General features: G+C 43.0%; 1 protein-coding gene and 1 non-coding gene across 3 annotated transcripts; both read right to left on the minus strand.

The window, feature by feature from the left end:
* Positions 1 to 13,521: 13,521 nt before the first annotated feature.
* On the minus strand, positions 13,522 to 13,660 carry LOC120970112 (small nucleolar RNA Z247). Its single transcript, XR_005764858.1, has one exon. It is a non-coding gene; the product is annotated as a small nucleolar RNA Z247 (small nucleolar RNA).
* Positions 13,661 to 18,307: 4,647 nt separating this feature from the next.
* Positions 18,308 to 21,288, minus strand: LOC109747030 (cysteine-rich receptor-like protein kinase 43). 2 transcript variants are annotated; one of them, XM_045231984.1, is made up of 5 exons: positions 21,082 to 21,288; positions 19,438 to 20,256; positions 19,175 to 19,334; positions 18,857 to 19,075; positions 18,308 to 18,765 (listed from the first exon to the last, which is right to left on the minus strand). In XM_045231984.1, the coding sequence occupies exons 2-5, from the start codon at positions 20,070 to 20,072 to the stop codon at positions 18,358 to 18,360; spliced, it is 1,422 nt and encodes a 473-aa protein (XP_045087919.1). In that variant the 5' UTR covers positions 20,073 to 20,256; positions 21,082 to 21,288; the 3' UTR covers positions 18,308 to 18,357. The 2 variants fall into 2 exon arrangements, with proteins under 2 accessions (XP_045087919.1, XP_045087920.1); XM_045231985.1 differs by having other exon boundaries at positions 19,438 to 19,675; positions 19,751 to 21,288.
* Between the last annotated feature and the right edge of the window lie 5,152 nt (positions 21,289 to 26,440).

Below are 26,440 nucleotides of genomic sequence, written 5' to 3' on the forward strand. Positions count from 1 at the left end.
GACGTGTACATGGCGGTAAGTGGCGAGAGCGTGTGTGAAGAAGTACACCCCTGCAGGGTTAACATGATATATTCGAATAGCCGAGTCCGCAGTTATGGACTTCTTGGATGCTTACGTGGTACATAGACAACTTGAAGTGGATACTCTAAAATGCTCAAGACAAGTGTGAGTGCAATGGATGGCTTTCTCGTAGGGAGACGGGGATGAATCCATAGTAGTGTATTGTGTGGTGGTTAGTGGACTCGTGTGCGCCATCTCACCTCAAAGAAGTTTCTCGTAGTCGTAGAACAGGATAGCCACTGAGTCAAAGCTGGCTTGCTGCAACTAAACCCCACATTACCCTATTGATACAAATGCATGTATGATAGGATCTGACGTAAGTCTTGCTGAGTACCTTTGTACTCATGTTGCTTTATTCATGTTTTTGCAGCGGAGACTTCGGTCTTACTAGTTTCCGTGGACTTCGACAAGTAGCTTGTACCTCAGCTACGATCTTGATCGGATGTTGTAGATAGTCAGGCTCTTCAGCCTTTTTCATTTGTAGATGTCTGTACTCAGACATATAATGCCTCCGCTTGCTGCTTGTATGCTCTGAATGTTGGGTCATGTGACCCCTGTTTGTAATAAATGCTATGATGGCTCTTTGAGCCTTATCTCTATGAGTTGTTGAGTTATGTTGTGATGCCATGTCGTACAGCACATACTTGCATGTTATGCGTACGTGTAATGTGTATTGCTATGTGTGGGATCTGACTATCTAGTTGTTTATCTTTAGTAGCCTCTCTTACCGGGACATGTCTCCTAGTGCTTCCACTGAACCTGGTAGCTTGCTACTGCTCCGGAACACTTAGGCTGGCCGGCATGTGTCCTTCTTCGTTCCTGTGTCTGTCCCTTCGAGGAAATGTCACGCGGTGTCTACCGGAGTCCTGTTAGTCTGCTACAGCCCGGATTCTCTGGAGTCCTGCTAGCCCAGCAGCTACAGCCCGGATTCACTCGCTGCTGACCGAAACGTTCGTTGTTGGGTCATGTATGCCTGTCCCTGTAAGGTAGTCCCACTTTGGGTTCACGACTAGCCATGTCAGCCCGGGTTCTTTGTCATATGGATGCTAGCGGCACCATCATATACGTGTGCCAAAAGACGCAAACGGTCCCGGGCATGGTAAGGTGACACCGGTGAGAATACCGTGCGTGAGGCCGCAAAATGATATGAGGTGTTACATGCTAGATCGGTGTGGCATAGAATCGGGGTCCTGACACCTAGGTTAAGCTATGGATATAAGTATGGAGAGAGAAAAAGATGGGCAGGAAATAAAGAGAAAGAGATAAGGCTCGTGGGGGAGGAAGACATAAGGATGTGTGTTCTCCTCTCCTGTGACCGGGCATAACTTAGCCTGCCAGCTGGCAGGGATCATTTACGCTAATTAAGTGGCTACTCCCTCCGTCCCATGTTACTTGATGCTCAAACAGATGATACATTCATTTCGACGACAACTATTATGGAATGGAGAGAATGGAACGGAGAGAGTACATTTGAACAACTATATCTATGTGTGAGATGAGGCATGCCTATTCGAAAAGACCTCCAGTGATCAACAATTGCCACGTCTGTGCTGTCCTACCGCTTGGTGCATGGCCTAGACCCCAGGCGTTGTGCCACTGACGGCCGTGATCAACACTGGGCGTCTTAGTGATTTCGTCATTTGAACCGTCCGATCACGCTACCCACTGCCATGACCACATGTAATTTTCTTCCGCTGGAACTATGTAGTTTATACCGGTACACAGGAAGGATATTTTGGTACTTCTCATCATTTTGGATGCCAAACCTACCCGGTTGCAAACCGACGTCTCCCGCGTTGAAAAGAAAATTTCTATATCTAAAATAATATCCACTCCAGGACGGAAGTACTATATGTTTTTTACATGTGGCATGTATGTTAGAGAGGACAAGGGGAGGAGTTTTACAAGGTTTGGATGTTGAAATAGCAACTACAAAGTCTTCCGCTAGTTTTCCGCTAGTTTTCATAAACTGTGATCATACAAGTCGTCAACCCGTGCAGATGCACGGGCTAGCTACTTTATGTTTCAATTAAACACAATGACAATTATAGTATTAGTATTATTTATATTACGATCGAAAACTTATTTGAATCTACGTACACCCTGAAAGTTTAGAAATATTATCTTTTAGGTGAATGTTCATAGGTATGAGAAGAGGTGGAAAAGAATTATTGAATGGAATGGACGTAGTGTGCTGTTTTAAAGCTGCCAGTGGCACAACTCCAAGGTATGCATGTAGAGATTACAAACAACATACTACTTGCTAAGTTACTAACTTTATGTCTACCGTGCACCCTTGCCTACGGTGATGCTTGCGTCAAGGTAACAATTTCTAATGAATTTTACTCCAGGTTATAGTAATATGCAAGGGCTACAAAATGTGGGTGGAACCATGTTGATGTGAGTTGATGAGAATTTGTTGGTGATTCACTCCACTATATCCTATATATAAGTAAGTTTTGAACTGGGTGATCACTGTGACCAGAATACCGAACTGTTTTTCTACGACAGCAAGCAACCTACGTGGGCGGCAGGATCATATGGGTTTCCTTCATAGCTTAGAAAATGTTGTTGAGAGGGTGCACTTAAGTAATTTAGAATAGCTGAAATCTCATCAACCAAGCTCATTAAATTCTATACGAAGAATGTAAACTTCAGCTAACAACATGAAGACATAAAATAATTATATAAATTTCTGGGGAACGGCAACATTATGCTGAGGATACAAATGTTTCTATTATAGAGTGCAACAACAAAACCCTAATTTAACCCACAAACGAAAAGAACTGGTTAATCAACTGAGGCATTGAGCATATGTTCTATGGATGACATGGTAGAAACATAAAAAAACTGAGAAAAAAAGCAATAGGTCACGGACATTTTCTTGCTTGTAATTTAAAATCACCCTCGTTTTGTTTCTTATGCTAGAAATGCAGGAGTATTATTGATGGCACAAAAAACACATATGTCAGCACAGATGTATTCAGATATTATTGATGGAACACAACACACATATCGTAAAGTATCACACCCTCCGATCCAAAATAAGTATCGCAGTTTTTAACTAAGGCTAGCTCAACCTTAGTTCAAAATTGCTACACTTAATCGGAGAGAGTACCATGTAAAGGCATCTGTTGAAATAGATGATAATATGATGAATCACATACCTTCATAAACATTTCACACACTTGCAGCAAAGTTATGTTTATAATGCATTTTGTTGATTTAGTTTCTTTTTAACACAGTATAGACGCAAGCGCTCATATACATGCGCATACACTCACCCCTATGAACGCACACACGCACACCCTACCCCTATGAGCACCTCCGAAAGACTGAGCCAGCGTATCATCTTGAAATTTACGAAGTCACTGTAGGCACCACGTCGTCGACGGGAACGTCTCCTCCCACTGAATGCGCATCGCCGGAAATCCGGAAATAAATCCTACAATAAATGCGAGCACCAAGACTTGAACCCTGATGGGCTGGGGATACCACAGTCCCTATAACCATCCAACCACAGGTTTGTTCGCCATTTTGTTGATTTATTTGTATGTAAAATAAGAAACAAATAAGAAATTTGAATAGTGGAAATATGTTGTTATCTATCAGTTTTTTGTGCTGATGTACACTAAATGTATAACATAACTATCATAAAGATCTACCAGTATAATTTCAACCTAGTATTGTGATTTTTATATTTGGTAACCATTATCAAATATTTTTTCCATAATGTCAACTTCAAAAGTAAAATTTTGGTACATTGGTGCACCTCAAATTTTTTACCGGAGATTCAGGAAATCAAAGCAGTGTATTGCTCAGGCTCCAGTTTACTTTTTTTATAGGATTATATATTGTAAAGCAGCGCATGTATTCATGAAGGAGGCCTGTCTAGCCGCATAGCGAAATTACACAGATTGTCAAATAAGATAAAAACCAAATGTTGACCAGAAAATAGAACTTGCTGTCCAAGAACAGAGCAAACTAAACACTCATGATGTCACCATAAGACTAATTATTTTCACATTAGGCTTTCATTACCAATTGACTTTAGAAAGGAATAAATCAGACATCACATAAAAATATAACTTGATAAGAAAAAAAGTACGTAGGTGAAAGACTTCTGGGAATATTATAGGCACATCTTGATCCAGCAATATAACCTTGCTCCACCAAGTCGCATTGGACCATGGAGTTTCACCTTTGTCCAACCAATAAACTGTTGAAATTAATGATGATTAATTAGTGGCCGGCGCAGGATGGTGGCTTTCGTCGCTGACCAGGTCAGGTCTTCTTTGATCCGGCACCTGGATGGATCTACGCCGGAGGTGTTGAGCCTTATGGTGCTTCCCTCTCTGGAGTTTTCGGGTCTTGGCTGCTGCCAGATCCAAAGCAGATGGAGATTGGTGGTACAGGAAGAGGACCGGAGGAAACTTTGGTCGGCTAGCTCGGCCCGGCATCGGCGACGGCTTTGACGTCGTTACCCATCTTGATGGCGAAGTCGAGGTCCCTCCTATCCACCTCCGTCCCGTTCCCGGACGAAAGTCCAAAATCCGTCTTGGATTGGACGGCGGCGCCCTTTGCGTCGTAACCTCCATGGAGGCGCCGTCTTGGGAGGCTTGGGCGTTCGGGGGAGTTGCTATGGGTGAAGGGCTTCGTGTGTCAGCTCCAGCAGCGGCAATGGTGTGGAGGTTGGCAGGAGGAGCGGCGTTCTAACCGCGTCAGATGCATCTGGTAAGAGATGTCAAGTCATGCCTGGCCGACAGGTGCTACGCTGAGTCATGCCTAGTCGGCAGGTGCTACGCACGACAGATCTTTCAGAGTGTCCGCGTCGGGATGGACGAGCGCAGAGCGGTGGAGCTGTCTGGCGTCGTGGTGGCGTCGACGGTAGCTAGACCGTGCAAGGTAGATGCAACAGTACAGCTCTGAAGATGGTTTGGTGGCAGGTGGCTGCGGCGGCCTCATACCCGGCAGGCGTCCTGGTTGAGGAGTGCGCCGGACTGGTAGGTACCCCATACCCGGCGGGCGTCCTAGTTGGGATCTCAGGTCTTAGATGTTTAGGTTTGGCTGCGATGTCTGTTTGGTATTAGGCCCAGACTATCAGCGCCCCTTCATCGATTGGATAGGTGTAGCGACAGTTGTTGCTTAGAAAGTGGCTTTAGTCTTGCTGTTGTATGACTTTGTAAGGTCTTGTGAGAATAATTAATAAAGTGGCCGTATGCATCGTCCAGATGCAGAGGCCGGGGGTCATCCTCCTTTTCTAAAAAAAAAATAGTGACCTTCTCCGGCGGGACATGGGAAATCACCAGCGTGCATTCCGTGGGGTGGATCCAGTAGCCAACCTTGTTTCGTGCTTTCTCCATTAATCAACCCAGGCGCCTAAATCCATGCACCTGTGTGTCGCTGGAAAGCTATCGTTGAAGACTGCCTGTACCGGTATCTTCGCAGCGAAAAGATCTCTTGGAGCGACGTACAATCATGACCCATGCCAATATAAATTGTACCTTAGCAATTACTTGTGTTTCTGCAAACATATTAGCTACAAACTGAAAAATATTTCCTTTCAATGAACATATCGGTTAGGAAATAAATAAAATATTGTTGAATAAAAAAAATGCTAGTATCGTCCTACGCTGCCTTATGTTACCAATTCTTTTGACCACCATGATTTTAATGCCTCCGCATCAATATCTAAGCTCCATCGGCCATCATCGCCATGAACTGCCGCTTGTCTCGTAGACTTACAACTCTACTACTCTTAGGTAGTGTAGCAATTCAGAACGTCGTGGTGGAGGGGTCGTCAAGTTTAGAGATGGCGGCAACCCTGGCCGGCCTGCCGGCCACCATTAATTTTTTTGAATTTTCGGCCACCATTAATTACCAGATTGATCAGAAAGAAAGTATTACAAAGGGGTCAGGAGGACGTTGACACGACACCAGGTAATTGATGTCCAACCGGCCAGCCGATTGATCTTGATGTACAACGTCGTTGCCGTGCTGTGCGGAAGGATCCTCGCCTAGCCAGACCTCACACCATACTGATCGGCGAGATGGTGGGCTTAGCGACCGGCTTCGTGGCTATCAAGTTGATATTGATTTGCTCCATCTTGATTTTGGCGGCTGGATCATTGGAGACGGCGGCTAAGCAGGAGACGTGCATATGTGAAGAAGCGGAGAACGTCGTACCTCTCTCAACGCGACGGTTTCGTGTTAATATAGGCAGGGGCATATCCCTGCTAAGCATACAGGTTTGTTGAGATTACATCTTGAGGTACAAGAAAAGTAGAGATAAGATAAACATAAAGAGATTACAACCATATACTCTAACAAACCTAGACCGAGACTTATCTCAACCTAACCGGTGCGGTGGAGCGCCCCTTGGACCTGACCATCATGTTGTTTAACACTCTCCCATAATCACAACTTGGACAAGTTGAGATTACGCTTAAATTCTTCAAAACTTCTCATATACAAAGCTTTAGTGAAGCCATCTGCAACTTGATCTTGAGATCGAATGAACCGAATGTCCAGCTTCTTTTCTGCAACTCTTTCTCTGACAAAATGAAAATCTATTTCGATATGTTTTGTTCTTGCATGAAATATTGGATTAGCAGAAAGATATGTGGCACCTAGATTGTCACACCATAAACATGGAGCTTGTTTCCAGTATATCCCAAGATCTTTCAGTAATGACTGAACCCAGATAATTTCTGCAGTGGCATTTGCTAGTGCTTTGTACTCTGCTTCTGTGCTAGATCTAGACACAGTAGCTTGTTTCTTAGCACACCATGAGATTAAATTTGGACCAAAGAAAACTGCAAAACCGCCTATTGAGCGCCTGTCATCAACGCAACCTGTCCAATCAGAATCAGAAAAGGCACTGACAAGTGTTGATGGTGACATGGTGAAGGTGAGTCCAACACTGAAAGTGTTCTTGACATATCTAAGTATGCGTTTTGCAGCTGTCAAATGTACTGTAGTGGGTGCATGAAGGAACTGACATACTTTCTTCACAGCAAAGGAAATATCAGGCCTAGTCAGAGTTCAATATTGCAGTGCACCAACCATACTTCTATACCTGGTGTTGTCCTCTTGATTCAAGAGCTTTCCTTCTGTTAAGGATAATTTTTCATAGCTGGGTAGAGGTGTTGGGGCTGCCTTGCAACCTTGCAACCCTGCTCTTGCTACAAGATCAGTTGCATACTTCTCTTGGGATAGGTGAAGCTCATCTCCATTCCCTTTTACCTCAATGCCAAGAAAGTAGTGCAAGTCTCCTAGATCCTTAAGAGCAAACTCAGAGTTCAAATCCTTGAGCAGTGCTGAAATAGCTTCATCAGACAAGCTTGTGACAATAATATCATCAACATATATGAGTACAAATATAGAGATATTTGACTTGTTGAAAATAAGCAATGAGGTGTCGGACTTAGTGGGAGCAAACCCAAGTTCCTGAAGCTTTGAACTCAACCGAGAATACCATGCTCTAGGAGCTTGCTTGAGTCCATACAAAGCCTTGTCAAGCTTACATATGTGGAGGGGTTTTTGTCTATTTTCAAATCCAGGAGGTTGTTTCATGAATACTTCCTCTTCCAGAACACCATGAAGAAATGCGTTCTGTACATCTAGCTGGCGTAGACTCCATCCTCTGGATACAGCAATAGACAAAACAAGACGAATAGTAGCAGCCTTTATGACAGGACTAAAAGCATCCTGATAGTCTAAACCGTACCTTTTCTTGAAACCTTTTGCAACTAGTCTATCCTTATAACGGTCTATGGTGCCATCAGATTTCTTTTTAATTTTGAAGAATGATACGTCTCCAACGTATCTATAATTTTTGATTGTTCCATGCTATTATATTACTTGTTTTGGCAGTTTATGGGATTTACTTTACACTTCTCTATCATTTTTGGGACTAACCTCCTAACCGGACGCCCAGCCCAAATTGATGTTCTTTTTTGCCTATTTCAGTGTTTCGAACAAAAGGAATATCAAACGGAGTCCAAACGGGATGTAACCTTCAGGAGCGATCTTTTTGGAACAAATGCAAACCTGAAGACTTGGAGTGGACGTCAAGTAACAACCGAGGCGGCCAAGAGGGTGCCCGACGCGCCCCCTGGGGGTGGGCGCGCCCCCCACCCTTGTGGGCCCCTCGAGCGTCCACCGACCTACTTCTTCCTCCTATATATACCCACGTACCATGAAACCTTCGAGGAGCACCACGAAAACCTAATTCCACCGCCGCAACCTTCTGTATCCGCGAGATCCCATCTTGGAGCCTTCGCCGGCGCTCCGCCGGAGGGGGAATCGACCACGGAGGGCCTCTACATCATCTCCAAGGCCTCTCTGATGAGTTGTGAGTAGTTTACCATAGACCTTCGGGTCCATAGTTATTAGCTAGATTGCTTCTTATCTCTCCTTGAATCTCAATACCAAGTTCTCCTCGATCTAATTGGAGATCTATTCGATGTAACTCTTTTTGTGGTGTGTTTGTCGAGAGCCAATGAATTGTGGGTTTATGATCAAGTTTATCTATGAGAAATAATTGAATCTTCTATGAATTCTTTTATGTGTGATTGGTTATCTTTGCAAGTCTCTTGGTTTATATCATATTGCGTGAGTTTATCCCTCTACATCATGTCATCTTTCTTAATGCGTTACTCTGTTCTTCAAGAACTTAATACTCTAGATGCAGGCAGGAGTCGGTCGATGTGTGGAGTAATAGTAGTAGATGAAGGCACGAGTCGATCTACTTGACACAGACGTGATGCCTATATACATGATCATGCCTAGATAATCTCATAACTATCCGCTTTTCTACCAATTGCTCGACAGTAATTTGTTCACCCACCGAATACTTATGCTATCTTGAGAGAAGCCACTAGTGAAACCTATGGCCCCCGGGTCTATCTTTTATCATATAAGTTTACAATCTACTTTTATTTGCATCTTTACTTTTCCAATCTATATCATAAAAATACCAAAAATATTTATCTTATCGTATTATCTCTATCAGATCTCACTTTCGCAAGTGGTCGTGAACGGATTGACAACCCCTTTATTGCGTTGGTTGCGAGGTTCTTGTTTGTTTGTGTAAGTGTGTGGGACTTTTTAGGAGCCACCTACTGTATTGATACCTTGGTTCTCAAAAACTGAGGGAAATACTTACGCTACTATTGCTACATCACCCTTTCTTCTTCAAGGAAAACCTACGCAAGATCAAGATGTAGCAAAGACCCATTTACAATCTATGCCATTTTTACCTTTACCTTGACGTGCTGGAACTAGGTGCCAGGTTTTATTTTTGTGAAGCGCCATGTACTCATCTTCCATAGCTTTCTGCCACTTTGGATCGCCAAGGGCTTCTGCAACAGTGTGTGATATATCTGGTTCATGTGAGACACAAGCAAATCCAAATTTTGCAAAAGATTTGTAATTTTTGGGTTGAGTTACTCCCCTCTGAATCCGAGTGCGAGGTGGCGAAGAAGCATCCACAGAAGATCCGCCGCCAATAGCAGCCGAAGGCCTGCTGGGTGAGGATTGCTACGTCTAGAGCTTGCGTTGGTTTTCCTTAAAGAGGAAAGGGTGATGCAGCAATAGTAGAGTAAGTATTTCCCTCAGTTTTTGAGAACTAAGGTATCGAGGCTCCTCAAAAGTCCCACGCACCTACACAAACAAACAAGAACTCACAACCAACGCAATAAAGGGGTTGTCAATCCCTTCACGGCCACTTGCGAAAGTGAGATCTGATAGAGATAGTATGATAAGATAAATATATTTTTGGTATTTTATGATATAGATTGGAAAAGTAAAGATGCAAATAAAAATAGATTGAAAGCTTATATGATAAAAGATAGACCCGGGGGCCATAGGTTTCACTAGTGGCTTCTCTCAAGATACCATAAGTATTACGGTGGGTGAACAAATTACTGTCGAGCAATTGATAGAAAAGCGAATAATTATGAGATTATCTAGGCATGATCATGTATATAGGCATCACGTCCGTGAAAAGTAGACCGACTCCTGCCTGCATCTACTACTATTACTCCACACATCGACCGCTATCCAGCATGCATCTAGAGTATTAAGTTCATAAAGAACAGAGTAACGCATTAAGAAAGATGACATGATGTAGAGGGATAAACTCATGCAATATGATATAAACCCCATCTTTTTATCCTCGATGGCAACAATAAAATACGTGCCTTGCTGCCCCTGCTGTCACTGGGAAAGGACACCGCAAGATTGAACCCAAAGCTAAGAACTTATCCCATTGCAAGAAAGATCAATCTAGTAGGCGAAACCAAACTGATAATTCGAAGAGACTTGCAAAGATAAGTTAATCACAAATAAAAGAATTTAGAGGAGATTCAAATATTTCTCATAGATAAACTTGATCATAAACCAACAATTCATTGGATCTCGACAAACACACCGCAAAGAGAGTTACATCGAATAGATATCCAAGAAGATCAAGGAGAACATGGTATTGAGATCCAAAGAGAGAGAAGAAGCCATCTAGCTAATAACTATGGACCCGAAGGTCTGTGGTAAACTACTCACAACTCATCGGAGAGGCTATGGTGTTGATGTAGAAGCCTTCCGTGGTTGATTCCCCCTCCGGCGGAACGCCGACGAAGGCTCCAAGATGGGATCTCGCGGATACAGAAGGTTACGTGGTGGAAATATTTTTCGTGGTCGCCCCTGATGTTCTCGGGGTACGTGGGTATATATAGGAGGAAGAAGTAGGTCGGTGGATGCTCGAGGGGCCCTCGAGATAGGGGGCGCACCCAGTAGGGGGAGGCGCGCCCTCCACCCTTGTGGCCTCCTCAATTGCTTCTTGACTTGCACTCCAAGTCCTCTGGATCACGTTTGTTCCAAAAAGATCGCTCCTGAACGTTTCATTCCATTTGGACTCCATTTGGTATTCCTTTTCTTCGAAACACTGAAATAGGCAAAAAAAAGCAATACGGGCTGGGCCTCCGGTTAGTAGGTTAGTCCCAAAATGATATAGAAGTGTAAAGTAAAGCCCATAAACATCCAAAACGGGTAATATAATAGCAGGGAACAATCAAAAATTATAGATACGTTGGAGACGTATCAAGGATGCGCAGGCCAGATCTTCTATGACCGGCGTGCGTGATGCAGGAGGAGAAAGCGCCGCAGAAGATCCCGATCCCGCATTGGTGGCAGGCTCATGATTGGTCAATGATGGAGCCGGCAGGACAGGATCTGCGGCTGGATCCTCATGGGAGTCTGCGCCCGCATCCCGTCGTGGCGTGCGCCGCGCGTAGCAGCGTGTGTCGGCGCCAAACCGACCAGATGTGGGGCCAGGCACGGGGCCAGGCACGGGCAGCTGAAGATGGTGCCGCGTGGCGCTGGCGGGTTGGTGCAGGGCGGTCACCTAGCGGTCCACCGAGCCGCTGGTTTCGTGAGGCGGCACGGGGCTCGAGACGGATCGGCCTGACGCGGGTGGCACTGATCCCGTGGGGGACAGCGCGGCAGACTGACGCGGGTTGGATCCCGAGGAGGATGCGCCTGGATCCCGAGGCGGATCTGCCCCGATGTTGTTGCTGTTTTGTCTAGGAAGCATAAAATGATGGTTTTGGCTGATTTCTTCACCGTTTTCTACACTGTTTTTGCTGTTGCATCACAAAACTCAAGGCCATCATTAGTAAGAGGATTAGTCAACAAGATATCATCAGTGTTTAAAGCATCCCCGTTGTCACGACCGGTGAGGTGTGAAGGTAGAAGAAGAATTTCCTTTTGAAGAAGGGCTCCGGCATTTGGATGAAGTTGTGCAAAAGGGAAAATGGTTTCATCGAACACAACGTCACGTGAGATATAGACACGTCCAGTGGATACATCAAGACACTTCACACCCTTATGTTGTGGACTATAACCCAAGAAAACACACTGTTTTGATCGGAACATGAGTTTGCGGTTGTTGTATGGCCGGAGATTTGGCCAACACGCACACCCAAACACTCGTAATGATGTGTAGTCTGGTTTTGTGTGAAGGAGACATTCTACTGGAGATTCATTGTTGATGACCCTACTAGGAAACATGTTTATGAGGTGGACTGCGGTGAGAAAGGCCTCATCCCAGAATTTCAAAGGCATGGAGGCAGCAGCGAGCAATGCAAGACCGACTTCAACTATATGCCTGTGTTTTCGCTCGGCTGATCCGTTCTGCTGGTGAGCATGGGGGCATGACACGTGGTGTGATATGCCAATTTGTTGAAAGAAGGAGTTGAGATTTCGGTACTCCCCTCCCCAATCAGATTGGAGAGCTAAGATTTTGCAATCAAACTTTCTTTCTACTAGTGCATTAAAGTTGCGGAAAATTTGAAATACATCAGATTTCTTTTTGATGAGATAGATCCAGGTGTACTTGCTATAGTCATCGATAAAACTTATGTAATAGGTGTGTCTACCAACTGAATTAGGGGCAGGGCCCCAGACATCGGAAAATATGAGCTCAAGAGGTTTAGTGGAAACACTTGTAGACACAGGATAAGGTAATTGATGACTCTTAGCACACTGACATGAATCACAAACTGTTTCACGATCATGCTCACCAACAAACGGGAGCTTATTCTGTTTAAGCAAATGTTCGACTAAAGAAAAAGATGCATGTCCTAATCTATCATGCCACTGTGTTGAAGAGACTTTGGTTACACCATAGGCTTGTTTATTCAATCTCCTAAGCTCCGGAATCAACGGGTAAAGCCCTCGAACGCATCTACCTCGGTACAGAATTTTCTTCGTGACCCGATCCTTGATCAAAAAGAAAAACGGATGAAACTCAAGGAATACATGGTTGTCAATGGCAATGCGATGAACTGAAAGGAGATTTTTGGAAGCACTAGGAACATGCAAAAAAATTCTTAGACGGATATTTCTATGGGGAGTTTTAAGCACTGAATGACTAACGTGGCTAATGCTCATACCTTCTCCGTTGGCAGTGTGAACTTGGTCTTGCCCGCGGTACTTCTCATGAACTGTCACCTTTTCTAGCTCACTGGTGATGTGGTCAGTCGCGCCGCTGTCCACATACTAGTTCATGTCGATGCCGTAGGAGCCGTCAGCAGCGCCTGCAACCTTCTCGTCTTGTGATGACTCGCCGTCGACTTCATAGCAATACCAGCAATCGCGTGCGGTGTGGCCTAGCTTGCCGCAGATTTTGGCATCGCGGTGCGTCGGGGTTGGCACGAGGTCTGCCACCACGGCGGCCCTTGTTGTTTTTGTTGTTGAAGGGCCGCCCGCCGCCGCCGCCGCCACCACGAGAGGAGTTGCCGCTGCTGCTGTTTGCTCCTGCTGGCGGCTTGCCCTTGCCGCGCGGTGGTCCGCGGTAGCCTGAGGAGCCGCCACTACCACCGCTACGACCACCACGAGCGACCACGTTTGCAGACGACTTGAACCCCCCGCCTGAGGTGTTGTTGTAGAGGGCGAGGCGCTGATCGAAGTTGCTCATCTGAGCATAGAGATCGTCGAGGTTGATGGTGTCGGTGCGTGCGTCATTGGCGGAGACGAGGGGCTGGTACTCCATGTCGAGGCCGGCGGTGATGTAGGAGACGAGCTCATCGTCATCGATGTGCTTTCCAGCGGCCGCGAGCTCATCGGCGAGCGCCCTCATCTGGGCGAAGTAGGCAGCAACAGATTGCGTCCCCTTCTGCGCCATGGAGAGAGAAACTCGGATGTTGTTGACGCGGGCTCGAGACTGCGACGAGAACATGTGGGCAAGAGCTGCTCAGAGCTCGTGCGGCGTGGCGATGGAGGTAACCTGCACGAGGACCTCTTTGGTGAGGGTATTAAGCAAGTATCCAAGTACCTGCTGCCCTTCTCTGAACCAGATCGGATGTAGAGGGTTCGGAGTCTGCACTTCTTTCCCGTCTTTGTCCTTCGTGGTGAGGATCTTGACAGGTTCCGGCATGGTGCCGTCGGCATAGCCGAAGAGGCCAGCCCCCCTCAGCTGCGGTGTCACCTGCGCACGCCATAGGCCGTAATTGGTGCGGCTGAGCTTTTCTGCAACCTTCCCAATGGAAGCCTGGGCGGCGCTGGAGGAGGACGACATGGCTGGCGATGGATGGTTTTGCTAGATGAGGTGGATAGAGGAGGCTCTGATACCATGTGAACAAGCGAAGAACGTCGTACCTCTCTCGAGGCGACGGTTTCGTGTTAATATAGGCAGGGCATATCCTTGATAAGCATACAGGTTTGTTGAGATTACATCTTGAGGTACAAGGAAAGTAGAGATAAGATAAACGTAAAGAGATTACAACCATATACTCTAACAAACCTAGACCGAGAGTTATCTCAACCTAACCGGTGCGGTGGAGCGCCCCTTGGACCTGACCATCATGTTGTTTAACAGCATATGTTGGAAGCTTCGAGAGTGTAGCTTTGCATGACGCTACTTGAGGAGAGAGACACCGATAAGTCAAAGGAAAATAACTAAATATAATTATTATGAGTACTAGTCGTCAACCCGTGCACCTGCATGGGTTAGCAATTTTAATATTAGATATAACAAAGTTTTGAGAGATTTGAAATGTCAAACAATAATTTGCATATGTTGATATAGGTTATTATTATCACACATGCACATAGCTTGCAATGAAGTTACATTGCTTTGACTATTTTGTGATTAGATTGTTTGCACCCAATTATGTCACAGCGATCCACGTCAGATTTATGGCCGATATGTGGACATATGGATGTCCTACTTATCAAGGTTACATAAGGTTATATGTGTTATGTTGGTAGAAAACATGGTTACGGACCTAGAAGTTGTTGCATAAGGGTATCATGTACTCATGATCTAAAAGTTTCTAGAAGGTATAAAGATAAATTGCCCAATTGCAACATATATTACTTTCTCATTAAGCCAAAAAAAGACAGACGTCTTCTTTTTTTGACACGGAAGCATGGTAGAATTGTAAAAAATTTGTTTCTATATAGAATAATGGATACATATATACATGAACGACTTTTTATCAACATACACCACGTCGTAGCTAATAATGTACATATTTAAAAATAGGCAGTTGTATATTCTCATTATACTATAAGCACCATAGATTATTCTGATTATAAGATCTTGTTTGTACCAATTTTTTAAAAAAATTTCTCTTATGATTGACATGTATAGGAAATTTTTAATATTTTCTACCCATACTATACATATGCATATCACATAGACAATCATGTTTTTATGAGAGGGACAGTAGTGGCTGTACAAAAATTGTACTGTTTATATGAGATCTTTGTGGTGCATGATACGATCAAATTCTTTTTTTAATAATTCAGCGATTTATATGTATATAATGATGTTTTAATAGCTATTATTTTTCTCTTTTATTAGGATAAAAAATACATGTACATACTTACTATCTATGACAATCTACACCTCCAAAGAATCATGTTAATCCTTTTTATACAGGATTAAGTGGCCTTGTACAGGAGTCGAGGGGGATATTTTCCTTTTTTTTAGGATGCGATGTCGTTCCTTTCTTAGGTTTGATCTGTTTCTTTTTTGTTTCCATCGGTGAAGTTTTTATGTAAAGAAGCTATCCCTTTTCATATAAGGAACCATCTATATGAGGTTGATTTCCTACTTGCTTTTCACCAACGTTACATGTAGATGCTTGTTTTTTGGCCGGGCCATCTATAAGTTACGTATAACTTTCATCCATGTATGGAAGCCTTGTGTGGCTGTTCTTTTCCTTTTCAATCGGGAAAATAAAGATTGGTTAGTCAAACATATCTTTCTTTTTTTCATCCCTGGAGTTTTTTATGCAAGGAGATTAGATCTGATTTTTTTTCATCGATGGAGTTTTTATAGAAGGATATTATTCCTTTTTGAGGGAACCGTGGAGTCTTTCCTAGTTTTGGTTCACCAAATTATAACGTGACAGATGTGATTTGTTTTTTCTTTTCTAGATGCGATCTGTTTTTTTTCTTTCAACCAATGTTGAACGTGAGGAAGCTGGACTACAAATGTAACGTTTCATCTAATTGATATGGCCGCTCAGATTTTTGTTTTTTCTAGGAAATAGAGAGAGTCCCAAGGGGTCAAGACTTCAATACGTGGTAGTTTGAGACAACATGTCTTATATTTCATCTGATGGCTACAGATAGATTATATATTAATCCAACGGTCAAAATTCTTTAATTCTAAGGATTAACGTGGTGCCTCGTATGGTGCCTCCAATTAGTAAATATATAAGATAGATATGATTCGTGCAAATAACTTTTTCTACAGCAATATTAGTGCAAATAACTTAATGGCATTGGTGGGTAATTATTCAACTATAATGTCAAAGGTCTAATGGTTTAAAGGAGGATTACATGGGTTAATCTGCGGCGTTATAACTCGGTCCCACCAAATTAACGGCTCCTAATTACTGATTAACGTGTGAATTTCTAGAGAGTTCATAATTTTTTTAAGTATAGAAGTATAGATAGATTGCTTCCAGTTATGAGAGCATTCCGTGTTGGAACTTTCAATTATTGTCAAAATAATCTATATATTGGCTGTGGAACGTCCTGACCGGTCGGTAGACTTCGTCACACCTTTAAAATGTAAGAAATAAATAAGAGGGACTCACAATGGTTGTTTCATTGCGCAAGACCAAGTACCAATCCATGTCTTTTTTCCTAGGACGGGCCTTCTGTTTTATAATTGTTTTCTTCGGTTTTCATTTGTTTTCACTGTTTTTGCGATGGTTTTCTTTGGTTTCACAGATTGTGCGAGTTGTTTTTCTCTATTCTTTTCTGTTTTTCAGTTTTTTCACGGTTTTCCTTTTTTCTTTCTTCTGTTTGACAAATGCAATGCATAATTGGAAGGTTCTAGAAATATGTAGAACACTTCAAGAAGCTTCTAGAAAATTATGGAGTATTTCATGAGAAAGGAGAATATTTTGAAGAAGGTTCAGAAGCTACATGAATAATCATGGTGGAGATATTTAGAGATAACTCTAGAATTATGGAAAGTTCTGGAGTAAGAAATTTTGATGTAGTAGGAAATATCTAGAAACTAGATGCTTGTCATGAACACACTAGAATAAACGTTGGATATGGTTGTATAGAGTTCTCTAGAATTATGTTGTAGGGCTTGGATGGATGCCACTTGAAAAACATCCAATGTTGTCGTAATCCTATAAATAGGGGTGCCACACCTCCCATTTGTGTAAGCAAGAACCCAAGAGAAAGCTATGAATAGAGCTACCAAGTGGGAGAGGTAGAGATGTCATAGTAGTGAGAGGTAGCCACATATAAAGAGTTTTACCAAGATTATACTCCCTCCGTTCCTAAATATTTGTGTTTTTAGAGATTTCAAATGGACTACCACATACGGATGGATATAGACATATTTTAGAGTGTAGATTCATTCATTTTACTTCGTATGTAGTCACTTGTTGAAATCTCTAGAAAGAAAAATATTTAGAAACGAGGGAGTAGTCGTGAATAATAAGAGTTGAGTTACCCCATTGTGAGTGTGTGATATCTCAAGTCTGTGAAGGTCCCAGGAGTGTGGGTACTACAACCACCACGCGACGGGTTTCTATAGTTCACGTAGCCCTCGGATTATCATCAAGGGGCAAGAGATATGTGGAGATGGGAGAGAGAGAAGAAAGCAACTAAGGAAGGGGAGCCATTAACGGAGATGGTGGAGGGGCAAAGGAGAGAGAGAAGAAAGTAATTAAGTGAGGAGAGGAAGGGAGGGAGAAGGTGGGGGGGGGGGGTAAAGGTGGCTGCTACGCATAATAGTAGCGAGGGGCATGGGGGCAGCGCCACTACTAAGCCCAGTAGTAGTAGCGCCCGGAAGACCCCGCGTTACTACAAGGTGGGACCCACCAGCTGGCAATAATAGTGGCGCGGGGTTTGGAGCCTGCGCTACTGCTATTTACTTAGTAGTACCGCGAATTTTAGACTATGTGCTACTACTGTAGCCAGTCCCGTGGGGCACGATGGGGCCCACTTGGTAGTAGCGCGGTTTTTTATGTCCGCGTTACTACTGTACACAACGAGTAGCGTGTATTTTTAGCCCGCGCTACTACTAAGTAGCAGTAGCGCTGCCCTACAGCCCCGCGCCACAATTTAGTGGTTGTCTATATGGGTTTTCCTAGTAGTGCACATATGCTATATTATATTTGATTATTGTATACATGTAAAACATTTATTAAATATAAATAGACTTATAAAATAGAAATTTTCACAAATATCCTGCCACCGAAAATAACACTCAAAATGAATTACACTCCGGAGATAGAAGTTCTTTGCGGTAACTACCTATTTAGATACATCGAGGTCAGATTTTTCGAATGCAACATAAGCAATTGGCAATATCACCTCATCCACCTCTGCTTCCTCAAGGAAGTGTTGAGTGATCTCTTGGGATGTGAAATCCTCGCTCACCCTTGTGCTCTGCACAATTAACGTGTCGAGGCACTGCATGTTCGGTGGTGCCTCTTCCTGTGCTCGCAACGTTACAATGATGTATGACTTGGAACATGGTGGTATGATTCCTTTGCTTGGTTGTGGGCTATACTTCCTTTTGTTTGTCTTCACATTGAAGGCAATGGAATTTTCTGTCATGTTGGTTAGCTGCAGGCAGCATGGCATGTCCATATTTGGTTTGAACGGGAAGCGCAGCTCCAGTGATGGATCAAGCGCAATATATCTTACGTCGGATTTTCCCTATAGGTGAAAAGGGGTTTATATATGTCCAAGGATGATAGATAGAGTGTTCAGTTATTCTATAAACCTCAATCATGAGATGAGTACGTACCAGGCCTGTAACTGACTCGGAATCTTTCTTTGACATCTGCATTTGAGCGTCTAGTTGGTGGAGTTCATCAATAATCTTGTTTGTAGAAGGCCTGTCCCTACGCTCTTTCTCCACACAGCTCATTGCAATTTCAGTGCATATCTTCACCGCCAGGAGATCGATTTTGTCCCATGTGTAGCCCACCGATGCACGCATCCTTTTTTTCCAGTATTCTTGTACCTGCAAAATTGCAATGTAGGTAAGCTCAAATACATATGATGTTTATGCTTTAATATTATAAGAGAAAATATATGTGAAAGAACAAGAACCAGAACGTACTCTGTCAATGAATTGTTGCCCTGGAGAGGACCGCGACTCACAATAATCGTTGTAGCCCTTCTGTCCGGCCAGTAGGTAGAAAATTATAACGCCGAGACTGAACACATCATTCTTTGGTGATATCGCACACTCATGTATATATTCTGGTGCCATGAATCCTCTTTATGACATCAATAAGCATTGGACAAGTAGTTAGCAATAGAAGTACTAGCTAGAACTTATGTGTACTTAGGAACTAAATGTATGCTAGACCGTCAGCTTACAATGTTCCCTCCATACGGGTGTTTGTTATGTGGGTCTTTGATTCACCAAAGAGTCTGGACAAACCAAAGTCTGCGATTTTGGGGACCATATCTTTATCCAACAATATGTTGTCCGGTTTTAAGTCCAGATGGTAAATATGTTTGCCGTCTCCTGTTCCTCTATGAAGGTAGTGTAGGCCCTCGCAGGTCCCTTTAATTATTTTGAATGTTGTGGACCAGTCATGTTTGCAAGATTCATCTGCCCAAAGGAAAATATTATGGTATTCACTAGACAAATAGTATAGCTGAATTAAGGGTAGACCAACATCAATACCAGAAATATGCTTGGCAAGACTTCCTTCCGGCATGTATTCGAAACAGAGAGCTCGATCTATAACTTGAGAAAAGACAAGTTGCCCGTTGTCTTTAGTATGCTTATGTCTTATCTCATAGCAGTAGCCAATCAGCCGTATAATGTTTTCATGTTGGACCTTCATAAGTTGGCGAAATTCATTTGTAAAACTCTTATCATCTATTGATCTATTGGTGAGATAAAGCTTCTTCACAGCAATTTCACACCCATTAAGCACACCCTGAAAAAAAAAATACAACACGCATGCATTGTTAGCAGTAGCCAGTACGTAGCAGGTGACCATTTGAAATCGACAGAAAATTCATAAGCATACCCTGTACACTTCCCCAAAGCCACCACTTCCAATTTTGAGCTCCTCGGAAAATTGGTTTGTAACTTTTTCTAGCAAATTCAGTTCGATACCTGTTACCTCTTCCTAAGACATGATCACCAACTAGGAGTGTTTATCTTCTAGGTCGGTATTGTGCCTGAGGACAGCCTAGAGTAAGAGAGGGCCGCAAGTTTAAAAAGCAGTTGTGTCCTAAAGATTAAATAATACTCATGGTAATTTTCTTAGTTCTATGGAGTTGCTAGTTCATGCCTGCAAAAGAAAAAAAGAAAGAAAAATAGTTGATGGTTGCGGAGTTGTTGTTAATCAGCCAAACTTATTTTATTCCTGTCTACATATCAGTGTTAGGTCTTCTGTGGCTTCCAATATTAGCCAAACCTAGGCCTTAGTTTAATCTTAAAAGAAAGAAAGAGAAAACAAAGATTACAAGTGCCTCCAATCCATAGCCTAAAACACAATGGATTGACTATAAAATATTAACTAGATGACAATAGAACAAAAAGAACGACAATGTATTGTCAATGAGATGACAATAGAACAAAAAAATAAGTTATGCTGCTGCGGACAACACTTTTCGATTCATTACACAGGATAAAAGACCTTCAAAATTAGATAGATTCCGCAAAACAAATGAATAATCGAAGTGCATTGAAAAAAACATAACGGGAAGATGATTTTATTCATGATATAATAGCAATATTGGTTGTAATCAAATATGAAGTAAAAGCAAGAGGGCTATCATCCCAAACAGCGGAAGTTCTGGAGTGCGTGGGAACTAACTAGTGGAGAGGAAGAGCTGTTGACTTGTTGTATGCAAAAAACGGTGAGTAAAAACAAATCTAAATTCCTAACTAGAATTGATGACAGGATCATCAGAGAAAATGTTGGAGACGCTTATTTTTGAAAAAGAAATGTGAAGAAGTAGAAGGAATTAATATGCAGGAGTTGGAGCAGTTGAACTCACCTCAAGGATGAAGACTATGTGCTCGTATATTTGGAGCACCAGTGGAGAGGCACGGTGGCGGAAAGGGGATGTTCTCTTCCCTTAGGAAGAGGGGTAGCAGCACTCCAGGGTTGGTGATTTGATTAGAATCTAAAGTCTTCCTTCACGGTTGAATGAGTCGATACGGAACGACAAATAAACTATTCTGAAAAAATGGATATCAGTGGATGGATGGTGCCTTCTCGGTAGCTGATGCTCAGAGTTGAATAACTGTTGTGCAATGTGATGATATGCCTGGGGATCAAATTTGAAAATTTGCTTCAATTACTGTTGAAATAGTTTTATAGAACCTGCTGAGCAGTAGCGGTAGGTAACTTTAGATGATTCAAATTCGGACGTGATTTGAGTCTTTTCTTGTACGTGAAGGCCAGCCGCCTCATATATATGTAAGGGGTGACGGCCGATTGAACAACACACAATCGAACAATCAATATGTCACTTTTTACCTTTACCTTTATCTCTCTCCTTGTTATTCTTCCTCCTCGTTTTTCGTTCGTTCTTCGTCTCGGAGGCCAGCAATCCACGAGGCCCTAGGGGCGATCAGGTCGACCTAGGGCACCCCCTAGCCGCCGCGCGCCCCGACGGGATCCCTCCCGGGCGTGTGGGTTTCGGGCTTATAAAAGAGCATGCCAGATTGCTTGCGTACCGCGCTTTTGGACGGGTCTCCTTCGACGTGACCAGCGGTGCATCACCTGCAACATCGAGGGTACACGATGACGTGTTCGTGTGCGCACAAGTGCTACAATATTTTATTGGAAGGTGGCAACAAGACAACCAAAATAAAAAGTAAGAACGGAAAAATAAAAAATGAAATTAGTGTGAAGGATAGCTGCTCGCAGTCCGAGAAACTGCGAGCTCGCTTTCACGGTTTGACGTGACAACGCCCAATGAAAACTGCATGTCGGCTGAATTTTTCTTTTTATATACTCTATATTTCTTCGACACTGTATAGACGCAAGACGCTCATAGACTTGCACGCAGGCACGCCCAACTCGGCTACTCCTATGAGTCTGTGGAATGCCGTGCAGGTCCCAGTAGTGTATTTTGTACAAAACTACTCCCTCTGTCCCAAAATATAAGAATGTTTTCAACAATATACTAGTGTCAAAAACGTTCTTATATTATGAGATGGAGGGAGTACAAACGACTACTGCGTGAGACCAGGAAGCTCTCCACTCGATATATAACCACTTGATTAGCGTCGTAGTTAACAAAGAAAACAGCGTGGATGTTGACCCTTCCGTTGTCTTGCCTGATTGTGCTCTCTCTGGCCGCATATTCTCTACTCTACACACAATTTCTTTTTGAAGATAACCTAGCTTTCGTCTGCTCCGTATAAAGCCAATCATACTAGTACTAGAATATGGTTAGAGTTGTAATCGTCGTGATGCGAATGATTCCTTTTTATCCTCCACGAAGCAGGCACGAACCCACCCATCGAGACACCTTTCCAACAATACAAATTATATTCCATCCCGTGCGTCCACACGGTCTAGATAATATAGGCATGTATAATTACCTTCACAATTATTTTAACATTTAAAATGCAGGAGTTAACATTCTTCGTATCATACAAATTGACAAATGCTTTATTATTCAAATAATCATAATAATAAAGATATACACATGTTTATAAGATTTAAGATTATAAATAGTGCATCCATTTTCCCTTTATGTTGCATACTGCCATAATTTTTCTGAATGAATCATTCCTATCATTGTGTAAAGTACATCTATTTGGGATGTAAGGAGAAAGTATGTATTAATTTGATCCTTTATGGCGAGATACACATCTTTCTGATCTAGAAAATAATATTATATGAATTGGATCCACATGGTAGCACTTATCTAAATAATAAAGATATTCATGATCCATTATAGAGATATTTTGTTTGTTTGTCTCTTGTTTATTTTATCTTAATTGATCATCTTTTATGATGATCCATTACAAAGATATTTCCTTTGACTTATATATTCTGCGTTTACACTGTACAGAAAAAAGTTATATATGGACTCTGTTTTTTTTAACGTGAGGCTTGAAGATTCTTTATTGGGTACCCTTCTTTATTTCTATGTGTCTGTATTTTTTTCAAGGAAACATGCGAGTGTATTTTATTTATTTTTAGAATATGCGATGTGGACCTTCTTTTAATGGGGCTCGCACACTTCTTTTTACGTGTCATTTTTTGCCAGAGATGATAGAAGGCACGACCAACTAAAAAAAAGAGAGAAGAAAGACACGGTAATATTTTTTAAGTGCATGCTTTTGGAATGGGTGATCTTTTTGAGACAGTGCGTACATAGGTGTTTTTTAGGGTGTGCCTATATGGTTGTTGAGACTTTTTTTTTGAGGATGTGGACTTCTTTTCTTATACTGTACATGTGGGCTTAACTTTTTTATCTTCACACTTTCACAAAGGGTATCGTTGTTGGTTAGGAATTCTTTTCTTCCTTTTTGTACGTGTGAGGACTTCCTTTCTATCCACTTTTTGTACGTGGTGTTCCTTTTTAAAAAAAATTCAGGTGTACGTGGTGTTTCTTTAAAAAAAATTCAGGTATCATCTGTTAATAGATCTAGACCATTAAATTTTAAATCTAATCGCTAAATTAATCTTGCTGATGTGGATTAATGTGGAGGCTCATATGGTGCCTCCAATTAGTAAATATAAGATATAAGATATAAGATACTTCAAGATGAATGCCCTGATACTCCTGTCTGTGCACTTTGTTTCGATACTCCATTTGCGCTCGTACCAGTTCATGCATTCAATTTCATACGATCACCGAGCCGAGGACCACCCACGCTTGAAGAACGGGGTAGGTATATATATGCTATAGCCCGTACTCAAGGTAGAATCTTCCGGAGACTTGGCATACACCATATTCCAATATTTGGCATTCTACCTATAGATGCAACCGGTCATGTCTAACCTTAGGTACCCCGGCCCCTATATAAGTCAAGGGGTTTAGTTCGTAGAAGCATGCTAGATTTATCCATACGATCTCGATGTAGATCATCATGTACTTTGTACCCTATCCATAAACAATACAACAAAACCAGGACATTCGATTTTGCCTCTTCAAGAGGCCCCGAACCTGGTAAACACCGTGTCGCTTTAATTCCTATTACCATCTAGATGAGATCATCAGCTCGAGAACCCCTACCAGATATCTGCCAGATTTAGCTCAGATATTGGTGGCCCATACAAGTCCCGCTGAGTGGTCAAGAAGGATCAATGGCTCATCTTCGAGTCGACGACAACATTGGCTGTGGGAAGACTTTCTTCACCGTACAGATTTTTGCCTTCGGCAACATCTTGCTGCTTGCGAACTCGACCGACCACCTCGGCCAGGTCCAGAATCTCGCCCGGTGCTAGGCAATAGGGTTTTGAAATCTGGAGTATGTCATGGACTCTCGTCGCAAACTTGCCTTTTGGGGCTGGGTGTCAGACCAGAGTAAAGACATCACCGATGCTGTTGTCCTAGCGCCAGACTCGATCTTGGAGTAAGACCTCGGAGGCCACCACACCTCAGATGTAGCTTTGAGCTCGGAGATGAACATTGTCCAAGCGGAGCAGGATCCAGATTTGACCGGCGAAGCTCCCGAGGACACATCAGTTGTTACGTCGGACAAACTTTAACTGACTCCCGCCTACTGTGAAGAGATGGGAGATGTCGGTATCACGCTTCTGAACGAGCTGTTAGATCGGCGGTGATGGCTGATGGGGAGGAGAAGAGGCAGGATGGGGAGGATGGCTGGCGATGGCGGCGGCTCGAGCGAGAGAGATGTGCGGGCGAGAGAAGTGAGGAGAGACTGATCGAACCCTAGTGTGTCACTTATTGGAAAAAGCGCACGTTGTGCCAGCCTATGTGAAATCCCACCTTTGTTCTCAGTGAGATCTGATAATTACAGGCGGTGGCACGAAGTTTTGACGCTGTCTCGATCTAAAGTGTCACGCTTCGATCCAACGGCCCGGATCTTCAGTGAGCTTGATCAGACGGCCTAGAACGTATCAAGAACCAAATGCGATGGCCAGGAAGCTCTAAACTCTGAGGAGGCCGTGGTTCTCCCAATATGTATCTTATGGGATACTTGTTACAAATTCCTTACCAAATCTTGATACCAGAAAATAAACACGATGACGACAATGATGATGTGATATGTCTCCAACGTATCTATAATTTTTGATTGTTCCCTGCTATTATATTATCCATCTTGGATGTTTTATATGCATTTATATGCTATTTTATATGATTTTTTGGAGTAACCTATTAACCTAGAGCCCAGTGCCAGTTTATGTTTTTCCCTTGTTTTTGAGTATCGCGGAAAAGGAATATCAAATGGAGTCCAACTGACCTGAAAATTTACGGAGATTTTTTTTGGACCAGAAGAAGCCCACGAAGCATCGGAGATGGACCAGAAGAGTCCCGAGGCTACCATGAGGGTGGAGGGCGCGCCCCCTACCTCGTGGCTGCCTCGTCGACCCCCCTAACTTGTACCCGACGCCAACACCTCTTATATATCCCCAAACTTCCAGAACAGAACCAAGATCAGGAGTTCCGCCGCCGCAAGCCTCTGGAGCCACGAAAAACCAGTCGGGACCCTGTTCCGGCAGCCTGCCACAGGGGGGGTCCAACACCCGTGGCCATCTTCATCATCCCGACGCTCTCCCTGATGAGGAGGGAGTAGTTCACCCTCAGGGCTGAGCGTATGTACCAGTAGCTATGTGTTCGATCTCTCTCTCTCTCTCTCTCTTTCTCGTGATCTTGATTTGGCACGATCTTGATGTATCGCGAGCTTTGCTATTATAGTTGGATCATATGATGTTTCTCCCCCTCTACCTTCTTGTAATGGATTGAGTTTTCCCTTTGAAGTTATCTTATCGGATTGAGTCTTTAAGGATTTGAGTATACTTGATGTGTGTCTTGCATGTGCTTATCTGTGGTCACAGTGGGATATTCACGTGGTCTACTTGATGTATGTTTTGGTGATCAACTTGTGGGTTCAGTAACCTTGTGAACTTATGCATAGGGGTTGGCACACGTTTTCGTCTTGACTCTCCGGTAGAAACTTTAGGGCACTCTTTGAAGTTCTTTGTGTTGGTTTGAATAGATGAATCTGAGATTGTGTGATGCATATTGTATAATCAAACCCACGGATACTTGTGGTGACATTAGGTTTTTGGTTGATGTGTGTCTTAAGGTGTTATTTTACTACGAACTCTGGGGCTGTTTGTGACACTTATAGGAATAGCCCAATGGATTGATCGGAAAGAATAACTTTGAGGTGGTTTCGTACTCTACAATAATCTCTTCGTTT

This window comes from Aegilops tauschii, chromosome 7 (genome assembly GCF_002575655.3).
Source record: "Aegilops tauschii subsp. strangulata cultivar AL8/78 chromosome 7, Aet v6.0, whole genome shotgun sequence".
Classification (NCBI taxonomy): domain Eukaryota; kingdom Viridiplantae; phylum Streptophyta; class Magnoliopsida; order Poales; family Poaceae; genus Aegilops; species Aegilops tauschii.